Source organism: Ascaphus truei, unplaced genomic scaffold, assembly GCF_040206685.1.
Source record: "Ascaphus truei isolate aAscTru1 unplaced genomic scaffold, aAscTru1.hap1 HAP1_SCAFFOLD_272, whole genome shotgun sequence".
NCBI lineage: Eukaryota > Metazoa > Chordata > Amphibia > Anura > Ascaphidae > Ascaphus > Ascaphus truei.
The window spans coordinates 388502-400000 of record NW_027455664.1 but is presented as its reverse complement, the minus strand read 5'-3'; the positions used below and the strand labels follow the sequence as shown (position 1 = coordinate 400000).

Here is an 11499-nt window from a genome sequence, read left to right as displayed (position 1 = left end):
TGAGATTACCAACGAGAAGAATTCAAAAGAGGAACTAATGGGGCAGTGACCACGTGGGATTTACTGCCCACAAAGACTGCGATGGCAGATACAGAAGATATGATTAAGAAAAGGTTAGGGATCTTTTTAGAAAGGAAAGGTATACGGGGATATACCAAATAATGCAAATCAAAAGCATCCATCAAGAAATGTGATCTTATTTACAGGGGCCAGGAAGCATTATTTTCTCTTAGGAGATATAGTTGACCACCGCATCACTGGGGCGTTTAGTTTGCTTCCTCTGGGTCAATATAAATACAAATACAGGACGAGTATCTCACTGCTTAGTAAATATGATGTGTTATTGAGCAGAGTATTGCATTCAATTAGAATTTAAGATTGGACTCTCCTCTTTTCAGCCCGAGACCCTAATCCACTTCTATTTCCTAAAGGGCCCTTCCAAATAAACAGACACGGCTTCCCCGTGCAGGAGAAGAGGTCAGCTCCAAGTGAGTGGAACTACAAAGTTCTCCAGCACATGGAAGCTTCTTCACTGCATACGGATTCAAGACTTAGGTCGCCTCTGTCCATGGCCATTCAGGTATATTGTCAATCAAATGGAAAAAATACCCTATAGCACTGGGAAGAGCGCGAAAAACAAAAAACAGTGCAATCTGTGTGTGAACAGACACATCCCCTCTAAATTAGGGAATTTACAAGAATATTTCAGTGTTGCCCCTCGGTCTGATTCGTCTATTGTGTACCTGCTCACTAAGCGCTCACTCTTTTTTCTCCTTAAAGAACAAGTGAGCAGTTACGGAATCGTGGAATCAGACCGGGTTGAGCCGGCAACTGGTATCACGAGACGAGATCACTAGACCACGTGACGCGGAAGTGGACTCAAACGCTACGGCGGTGAGATACCAGCAGCTACACAAAGTCTGTTGTATTCAATTGTGAGTTCCTCTTCATATGTGTAAGGGCACTGTGCATATTTACCATTTTCCATTTGGTGATTAAATTGCATCACTATGTGCGCGCGCCGGCTTTCCGCTCCCCATTTTGTGATCCACACCCCACGAGCTACAGTCTCTACCCAGACCATTGAGGTGTGGAGAAGGGGATCCCACAGAAATACATCTACGCATATCTCCAATCCCAAAAGGAGGTCTTCACCAGAGGCGGGCGCCATTTTCAATGTTGTTCTATTGACATTTGATTGTAAATGCCCTAATTTAGATGGGAGGTGTCTGCTCACACACAGTTTACACTGTATTTTGTTTGTCTGTCTTCCCAGCGCTATAGGGTATGTTTTTCACTGCGACTATCTTTTCTCTTGGGGTGAGAGAATCTTAACTATCTGTCCCTGCAGCTTGGGCAAGTAGGATTTATTTGTTTTTATGCGGGACGCTCATCTTTTCACCGATTAAAGAGCGCATTATCGTAATTTTTTGCACTATACTGTCAATCATCTTGCACGGTTTAGCGCTAGAAATCATGGACTGGATGGAAATCGCATGGAGTCAAACATGTCGGACTGAATGCCTTGTTTCTTTTCCAGTGGGAGTTTGTACGGAAAACCATAAACCAGTATTTCTTGTGATCTGTATCCATACTGGTAACCACTTTGCTCTCTCTCCGTTTCCAGGTGAGTTTATGGCTTGACCAGGAAAACAAAAACGGGATGGCCCCCACTTCCGCTTTGCTCAGGCTGCACCGTGGGGGCGTCAGCCCGAACTCTCCCTACAAAACAAGGACTAAGTCACGACAACCCTCTGTTGTGCAAGGGCCTGGGCCGGATGTCACAAGGGCTTTGTGAAGGGACGAGGGGTTCAGGGCCACATGGTCGCTGTAGAAGCCACAAGGCATTTTAGTAATAAGTATCTGTATCCTCCTAGAAAGAAAAAAGCATGGAACCGGCCTGGACCCGCCGTTTCAGTAAGTGGTGAGAATGGATCTGATTTGCTAAATGTTTCTATGATGAATGTTCCCAGAGAAATTATTTTGTTACTTGTTTTGGCTCAAAAAGTAAGGCCATATCCCAATTAATGAAGACAGTAATTGAATATTTTCATGTAATGGTGTGTTTGTATATCAAGGAAGCACGAAAGGACATTTACCAAGCAGTGCTATGTCATAAGACCCCTTCTGGTGACGGAAGAAATGTTACCGCCTATTCAAACCCCTCCCAAGTGTCTCCAAACTAAAAACAAATTGAGTTAAAAATATTTCCAGGTATTGGATTCTGGTAAGAAAAATGCAATCACCCCGGTGCGACCTCAAACATAATTTGATCATAGGAGACACTGCCCCTTTAAGAGGAAAATGCCCCTTTAAGAGGAAAAGGGCAAACACATGGCAAAGCGATCTTCTGAGGAACAAGGCGTGCCCCAAAACTCAAGGGATGGGAAGTGAAGGAGCGGTCTCGCATCCTATTTACAATGACAGATCTGCCTTTTATCAAGCGGACACATTTTAAAGAGACAATCCTTCCTAGGGCCAAAGTGTACTGATGGCAGTGACATGTTTAAGGGGTCACATCTGGGTGATGCTTTTTTTTCTCTGGCTGTGTTTGCACCTTTAAACTGCAAGTCACATTCTGTCCATTAAAACCTCCATTGACGTCCACAGCAAACACCAGTACCGCTATAATAAATGCGAATATTAACTTATCGTAATTTTTACTACCGCGGTATTACATCATATCGGTATATTGCCCAACTGTACAGTTTACAGAGTGAATGAATGTCGAGATCTCCTTCGATATGAATCCAAAAGCACATGATCAACATTGAAATATATTTACCTTGGCTGGCGTCGACACTGGTGCCATCAAGTGGGTTTACGATGCCCGGATAATCCCTCCCAAAGGAAAGATGTTTGATGTGATGCGTCATATTTATCTGAAAGAACACATTTAGTATTAATATACGGCACTCCTGATATGCCATGTAAAATACAGAAGGGTATAACACCACGACTCAAACTGGCGCCTGGCGCGGGACCTTCATGTGGCCCATGGACTTGCTAATTTCATACCAGTTACTTCGTGTTTTTCACACCGAAACTCACTTGTAAGTTAAGGTAAAGTAAATATATATGGTACAGATGTTATGTAGATGCATCTAAAATGACATTGAAATAACCCTTGTCGCCCATTTACTGATCTGACCTCTTTGGAGAACTAGTAGAAGACCCCTGGTATACACCTTCAACATGAAGCAAGACCTGCCCAGACAGAGCTTACAAATCGAAGCAATGTGAGGCGACATGTCAAGCCAACGCCCTGCTTAACAGGATTTGCAGGTGTGAAGGCACATTGTAATGTAACACTTTTCTATCAAATCTGGTCCGTAGAGATGTGCGAAAACTTTGCATGAGGTCAGGAACCAAGCAAAACGTACCCTGGAGTTGTGAATATAACCGCGGCTGAGTCACAGCTCGAACGCGATGCTCCAAGCAATAAGTCAATGGCCCAGATACACAAAAGGGTGCCAAGCTTTAGCACGGCCATACTCCTAACGATATGAATGGGAGCGGAGGCGTGCTAAAGATCAGCACCAGTGTGTGGATCTGGGCCAATGTGCACTATAACTGTTTAATATGCTAATAACTCTACAATCACGTAATGCAGAGACTATAAATACGGAAACAAGGGTTCGCTCACAGAGTGGTGGTATTTCGCTGAAAGCCCCCAAATCTAAGGCAAATTTCCCGATATTAGCATGGTGATGCTTGGTGAAATATTTAGCAGGGAATTTAATTTTGGAAAACAGTTAACATTTCTCCAACACATTTTGGACCATTTCCTACATCGCTGATCCACAGGGCAATGGTTTCGCTCTGGTACCAAACTAACGCATAGGTGGTCCACTTCAGCCCTCAAAGGCCACCAACAGGCTAGGTTTTCAGGATATCCCTGCTTCAGCACAGGTCGCGCAATCAGTGGCTTAATCAGAATGGCGAAAAAAAGAGAGATCCAGCGCTCCACAGATTTCAAGATAAATGAATTTATTGTGCCACACGACGTTTCGACCAACAGGTCTTTTTCAAGTGATTAGGCCTAATCGAAACGTCGTGTGGCACAATAAATTCATTTATCTTGACATCCGTGGAGCGCTGGATCTCTTTTTTCCTCAGTGTACATTGGAATTTGCCTGGCAGGTACTTCCTATAACCAGCAGCACCGGTAAACTGTATGTATTTATTATATTGTGGTGTGCAGCCAAAACCCCTTTACATTGGTACTTAGTCAGAATGGCAGCAGCACCTGTGCTGAAGCAGGAATATCCTTATAACCTAACCCACGGGTGCGCAAACTTTCTGCGCTACGCCCTCTGCCTGCTCAGCCCCAGTGCTCGCGCGCCCCCCCCATACCTAACAATTGGCGTCAAATTACGCCGCGGGGTCATGTGATGTTATGTCAACCTGCGGCGTCATTTTATGCCACGGCAACGCATTGCCCAAAGTCAAGGTAAATAAGTTAGAGGCCACGCGCGCTTCCTGGCATTAAATTTAAATGCTTTGGGGGGGAAGAGCGCGGGGCCTCTATAACCGACGTGCCCCCCCCCCCCCCCAAATAAATCTTGTGCCCCCAGTTTGCGCCCCCCTGACCTAACCTGTTGGTGGCCCTTGAGGTCTGGAGTTAGCCACTCCTGGTCTAATAATGCTATTTCTGATCATACTCACATTGTCAAGTCCAAAGCTCTGCAGATCGTGAACTGTCGATAGAAAAGAAAAAGATATATACAGATCTTCATAAAGCACAATTGCATTAACCGCTTACATACAAGAGGCGCCTGTAACGTACAAGTGACCAACTGCCTCTCAGACGGTGGAGAATAAAGCCAGATAAAGCAATTTTGTGATTCCCTCCGGTTGCTCCCTTCGGTCTGATGTCACCATGTGTTCAACAAGAGTTTGCACAGGCAGAGCCCTCCCCGGCCCCCTATCTTTATTGGGTCTCTAATAAGGACAGTGTGAGCCAAGGGGAAAGAAAACACTATATTAACAAACATTGCCCCATTCACCGCCCTAAACAAATGTAATGGATAAATGTTATTTATGCAAGAAACCCCAACCCTCTCTAATAGCGCGTCTGAGATCAGATGCACTGTAAGGAACCCCCAACCCTCTCTAATAGCGCGTCTGAGATCAGATGCATTGTAAGGAACCCCAACCCTCTCTAATAGCGCGTCTGAGATCAGATGCATTGTAAGGAACCCCAACCCTCTCTAATAGCGCGTCTGAGATCAGATGCACTGTAAGGAACCCCAACCCTCTCTAATAGCGCGTCTGAGATCAGATGCACTGTAAGGAACCCCCAGCCCTCTCTAATAGCGCGTCTGAGATCAGATGCACTGTAAGGAACCCCCAGCCCTCTCTAATAGCGCGTCTGAGATCAGATGCACTGTAAGGAACCCCAACCCTCTCTAATAGCGCGTCTGACATCAGATGCACTGTAAGGAACCCCAACCCTCTCTAATAGCGCATCTGAGATCAGATGCACTGTAAGGAACCCCCAACCCTCTCTAATAGCGCGTCTGAGATCAGATGCACTGTAAGGAACCCCAACCCTCTCTAATAGCGCGTCTGAGATCAGATGCATTGGAAATTCTTCTGTATTTAGTACAATTTTCAAGACCATAAAATTGCAAGGAACCATTAGGGCTGCGATTCCAGTGCGTTCTACCGGGCCAAGTACATGCGTCGGTGCGCATTTAGCAGCCGCGCTGTACTGCAAGTTCACACATACAATTTTTTTGTATGTGGAACTTGCGACGGAGACGTGGCCACGCCCCCGCCAGCGGTTCATCCAATGAGGGCAGACCAGCCACGTGAGGTCATGGTGATGGCCACGCCCCCGCAAAAAGCCCACCACGCCCCCTCCCGTCACAAACGCTCCCTCTCTCCCAGGGCCGCGATCTGCGGTGAAGCGCTGTGCACACGCCCTCGGGCGTGCGTGCTACAGAACGCACTGGGACCGCAGCCTTAGGGATGCCCAGGGAACCCAAGGGGCCCCTAGGAACCCTGGTTGAAAAACACTAACCTATGCAGTGGAGGAAATACAAAGCATAAAGTATAACATTGGTAGTGAAGGTACCTGATGAAAGGGTCACCTTAACAAGGATGCATGTTTGGCCAAACAATTGAACTAAATGACCCATATTTGGAATTAAAAAAAATAATGTATCAAGTAATGTCATATTGGACATTCTATATTGGGGCTTCTATGCACTGTTCTGAGAGTAACCCTTCTGCATTGAGGACGCTAATGATCATAAAAGCGGTAGCGGAGGTGGGCGATCATAATGCGACGAAGAGCAGCGTCCTCAAAATTCATAGGGGTGACAATTGGCAAACCGTGCAGAGAAGCGGCAGCAGAAGAGAAGGGCAGTCCTGGTGTGTGTGTGTGTGTGTGTGTGTGTGTGTGTGTGTGTGTGTGTGTGTGTGTGTGTGTGTGTGTGTGTGTGTGTGTGTGTGTGTGTGTGTGTGTTTTTATAACAGCCCTATAGTTTACCATTATAAGCCCCTCCCCATAACAAGGAAAGAGGAGCAGAGGAAGTTTAGCTTGCAAGAGGAAAAGGATCTACTGGATTTGTCTTTAGAAGGTTTTCCATCGCACGTGCTGCCCACAATATGCAACTGAAGACCCTGAGCCAAGATAAAAGAAAGGTTACATGGAGCTGAAGTTCTTCTGTAGCATGGTGAATTGAATGATCAGAAATAGCTAGTTATACTTGGATTGCAGGCCTTCGTGCGACTTAATGAAAGATTAGTGGGTTTACAGGTGCAGTGCCATGTTGCCGACCCGAATGCAACCTTGATAAAGCATTTAATAGTCTAATTGGCTTCCCTAAAAAGTTTTAACTGTGCTAAAAGCAAAGATTGGCGGCTTTAATTCTGTGAAAATTAATTTCTTCTGGGCCTCTGGATGGGGAGCCATTGTCAATCAAGGGGTTTGTTTACCCTCCCCCTATCAGAGAGCCAATAAAGATAAGGGGAGGGTGAGAGGGGGCTCTGCCTGTGCAAACTCATGTTGAACACAAAGTGCCATCAGAGAAAAGGGAGCAGCCAGAGGAAAATCATCCCCCACCCAGGTCTCCGCTCACTAAATATTTCTGGTTAAAAGACAATAAACCAATGTGACCCCTAAACAGGTCACTGTCATTAGCACACATTGGTCCTAGGGAAGATTTCATCTTTAAAAATCACCCAAGATCTAGAATAATCCTAACTGAATTCTACCTTCTTCCTAATGGAAACCCCTAAAACCCTACTTTCCCCTCCCTCAGCCCCCCTACTTTCCCCTCCCTCACCCCCCCTACTTTCCCCTCCCTCACCCCCCCCCCTACGTCCCCATCTCTCCCCTCACCCACCCCTGTACATCCCCTACTCTCCTCCCTCACCCACCCCTGTACATCCCCTACTCTCCTCCCTCACCCACCCCTGTACATCCCCTACTCTCCTCCCTCACCCCCCTGTAGGCCCTCTACCCTCTCCTCCCTCACCCACCTACCTACCCTCTCCTCCCTCACCCACCTACCTACCCTCTCCTCCCTCACCCACCTACCTACCCTCTCCTCCCTCACCCACCTACCTACCCTCTCCTCCCTCACCCACCTACCTACCCTCTCCTCCCTCACCCACCTACCTACCCTCTCCTCCCTCACCCACCTACCTACCCTCTCCTCCCTCACCCACCTACCTACCCTGTCCTCCCTCACCCCCCTACCCTGTCCTCCCTCACCCCCCTACTCTGTCCTCCCTCACCCCCCTACTCTGTCCTCCCTCACCCCCCTACTCTGTCCTCCCTCACCCCCCTACTCTGTCCTCCCTCACCCCCCTACTCTGTCCTCCCTCACCCCCCTACTCTGTCCTCCCTCACCCCCCTACTCTCTCCTCCCTCGCCCCCCTACTCTCTCCTCCCTCACCCCCCTACTCTCTCCTCCCTCACCCCCCTACTCTCTCCTCCCTCACCCCCTGCAGTCCCCCTCGCGCTCCCAGGCCTCCTCCGCCCCTCGCACACCCCGGTGCCCGCTCCCTCACCTACAGCCCCGCCGCACGTCTTCACCCTGAAGTCGTCCAGCGTCTTGGGGTAAGCGTCAAACTGCTTGAGCTGGTGCAGCGCCTCCATCTTCCCGTCCCGGAAGCAGAGCCCGCAAGCGGCCGTTTTACTTCCGGGTCCCTTAAACCCATCCGTCCTTCATTCATTGGCTGGGCGTCAGACAATGGGAAAGGGCCCGGAGGCTTGTGCGCTTGTGCGCATGTGCTGCCGCGGGGAGCACGCTCGTGTACACTCCTGCGTCACCTAGCGTCTGACACGCCAATGAAGCAATCGGAAGCCATCTTTGATTCTGGTAACTGTGCCCTTAAGTGGGAACACGGCGGCCATGTTTAATGAGGGCACATTTCCCATCACGGCATGTAATAGCTATTTTTAAATAGAGCAGGGAGCCCATCAGTTTGCAGGACAGAAGTATTGACTATAATTTAAATAATGTATATATATTATTTTGTCAAAAAAAAAAAGTAGATTTCTCTACTTTCTCTCTGATTAAAGTCCACTGTCCCCAGGACATGCATATGGAATATTATCCCTTTCAGTCCCATGGGGACCAGCAACACATTGTTTCTGTAGGTATTCACAACCACAAAGGCCTCAGGCATGGTCAGCGCTTAGGCGCTGAGGCGCGCTCTCGCTTACCAGTGAGCCCCTGCAGCCCAATGAGAACGGCTTTAGCAGGGGCTCGCGCACACTTCCACAAGCGTGCGGAAGCCAGGGTTGCCACCTTCTACTGACAGTCAACCTGGAGATTTTTTTTTTTTTAAATGACGCTGTGTTGCCATGACAACGGGATGCTATATAACGTGGCGCGGCGTCAAGTTGCCATGACAACGTGGCACCGCATGACGTAGTGACATCATGTGGCGTCTCATTGTCATGGCAACGAGCATCACGGGATGCTGTTACGTCACATGACGTTCCCGTTGGCATGGCAACGCAGCGCCATTTGACGCCGCGCAGCCATATTGACAGTAGTTGCAGGGGGAGATGGCGGGAGACTGCTATTGCTGGCACTATTGCTGCGTTAATGGTATATGGAATTATACCTTACATCATTTCTATTATTTATAACTAACGCTGATGACAATTGTTGCAAACAGAGTCGTCGCTGATCAATATTAATTTATTACAATGGTTTATCTCAGTTTACTTTACTTGAGTTAATTTAACAAAGACAAGGTTACCTCATTGCTATCAAAAGGGAGGAACTGAAGCAGCTTACTGTAAAGAGAGAGGGGGGGAGGAGAAGAGAGAGAGAGGCGGGGAGGAGAAGAGAGAGAGAGGGGGGGAGGAGAAGAGAGAGAGGGGGGAGGAGAAGAGAGAGAGAGGGGGGGAGGAGAAGAGAGAGAGAGGGGGGGAGGAGAAGAGAGAGAGGGGGGAGAAGAGAGAGAGGGGGGGAGAAGAGAGAGAGGGGGGGGGGAGAAGAGAGAGAGAGGGGGGGAGAAGAGAGAGAGAGGGGGGGGAAGAGAGAGAGGGGGGGAGGAGAAGAGAGAGAGGGGGGGAGGAGAAGAGAGAGAGAGAGGGGGGGAGGAGAAGAGAGAGAGAGAGGGGGGAGGAGAAGAGAGAGGGGGGAGGAGAAGAGAGAGAGAGGGGGGGAGGAGAAGAAAGAGAGAGGGGGGAGGAGAAGAGAGAGAGAGGGGGGAGGAGAGAGAGAGAGGGCGGGAGAAGAAGAGAGAGAGGGGGGGAGAAGAGAGAGGGGAGGAGAAGAGAGAGAGAGGGGGGGAGGAGAAGAGAGAGAGGGGGAGAAGAGAGGGGAGGAGAAGAGAGAGAGAGGGGGAGGAGAAGAGAGAGAGGAGGGGAGAAGAGAGAGAGAGGGGGAGAAGAGAGAGAGGAAGAGGAGAGAAGAGGGGAGAAGAGAGAGAGGAAGAGGGGAGAAGAGAGAGGGGGGGAGAAGAGAGAGGGGGAGACTAGAGAAGGGGGAGGGGGGAGAAGGGAGAGAGGAGAGAGGAGGTAAGATACATGGGGGTGGTGTGTGTTCTCTAGCAGGGTTTCTAAGAATGTTACTGTGTTGCTTATGTGTCAATCGATCTTGTCTAATAAAAACTACAACTCCCATGATCCCCTACCTGTGAGCATGTGCAGTATAGCATGGGGCTGTGACCCGGTTGTAGTAGGCTGTGAAGTGCACACAGATAGTCCCGTGAGAAATGCAGAGGATCTGTGAGTGATCTATACTGTAGCAATGAGAAGTCACTTACTGTGCTGCCCTGTCTGCAACAACCCGCCCACCCGGAGATTTCAGGGGCAAACCCGGAGCCCGGAGAAGGGGGTGCCAAACCCGAAGTCTCTGGGTGAAACCCGGAGAGGTGGCAACCCCGGCGGAAGCGTAGGTCTTCTGAAATTTTTAGATTCAAGCGCTCACGGGAGCGCAGGGCCGGTCACGTGAGCGGTTCGCCCAATGAGGGCGAACCAGCTCCGTGATGTCACTGGCCCGCCCCTTGACACGCCCCCGGACGGCGCGCGAACCAAGGCCAGGGAAAGCACCCGCTTTCCTCAGCCTCAGCGCGCCTCCGCACGGCTGCTGCAACCCTGGACGCAGCCAAAGGCTTTCTGCCCCAATCAAAGATGGCAGCTGTACCGCAGTCTTTTTTTACCCTCAACAAAGATGGCCACTGTTGACCATGGTCCAAACCAAACTAATTGGTCACTGTGCCAGGTGGCTTCTCCAAAAATACTGGACACAATGGTGAAAGGTGCGACATGCAGGCACGCACACCTCTCCGCTCCATGCTGTTTCCTCCTCTTCTTGGCCTCACCCGTAGGCTCCTGACACCTCCTCCTCCTGCATTACCCACCAGCAGCCGATCAGGATAAAGGAAACTGCCAAGCCCCCTAGCAGCAGCCCTGCTCACGGAAATCCCTCACCCCCCAAGCCGGTCAGGTCACTATGTCCAGAGAGTTAATACCGGACACATACATGACCAGTATTACCTCTAATTTTTTACTGGACAGTGTGTCCAAATACAGGCCTGTCCGTTTCAATATTGGACACCTGGCAACCCTACCTGTGCCAGAATCAAACATGGCCACTGAAGGTGTCACATGAATTTTTGGTATCCAGGTGTCCAGTATTGATCTGGGCTGTCCTGAATTTGGACACTGTCTACAGGTGGGTGATTGGTGCAGAGGCCTGGAATGCACAACGAGTGAGACACAGAGTGCGCACGCATACCCGGAACGGAGCTGCGTCTACAGATGCGAACTGTGAAGACGCCACGTGGAGTTTGCTGCAGCTACCGGAGTCTGATGCCCAGCCAATACCAACCTGGAAGATCCGATATATGATCCAGTGGTCCAGTGTGTCCATGCAGCCAGTACCGCTATCTCTATATTTCAAGTCTGCTTGTGAGTGAGGGGGTGTAGGGGGGGAGAGTGAGTGAGTGTAGGGGGGGAGAGAGTGTGTTTGTAGGGGGGAGTGTGTGTGTGTGTGTGTGTATGGGGGAGAGAGTGTG

At 49.4% G+C, this 11499-nt stretch overlaps 1 protein-coding gene across 1 annotated transcript in view; it reads right to left on the bottom strand.

Moving 5' to 3' along the window:
- Positions 1-8209, bottom strand: part of LOC142481496 (endoplasmic reticulum-Golgi intermediate compartment protein 3-like) — a 28831-nt gene extending 20622 nt beyond the window's left edge. Inside the window, exons 1-3 of the mRNA XM_075582909.1 lie at positions 8029-8209; positions 4669-4700; positions 2786-2882 (exon numbers count right to left, since the gene is read on the bottom strand). Coding sequence (XP_075439024.1) covers positions 2786-2882; positions 4669-4700; positions 8029-8116 — 217 coding nt within the window. The 5' untranslated portion in view covers positions 8117-8209. The remainder of the gene's footprint in view (positions 1-2785; positions 2883-4668; positions 4701-8028) is intronic.
- Positions 8210-11499: the final 3290 nt, after the last annotated feature.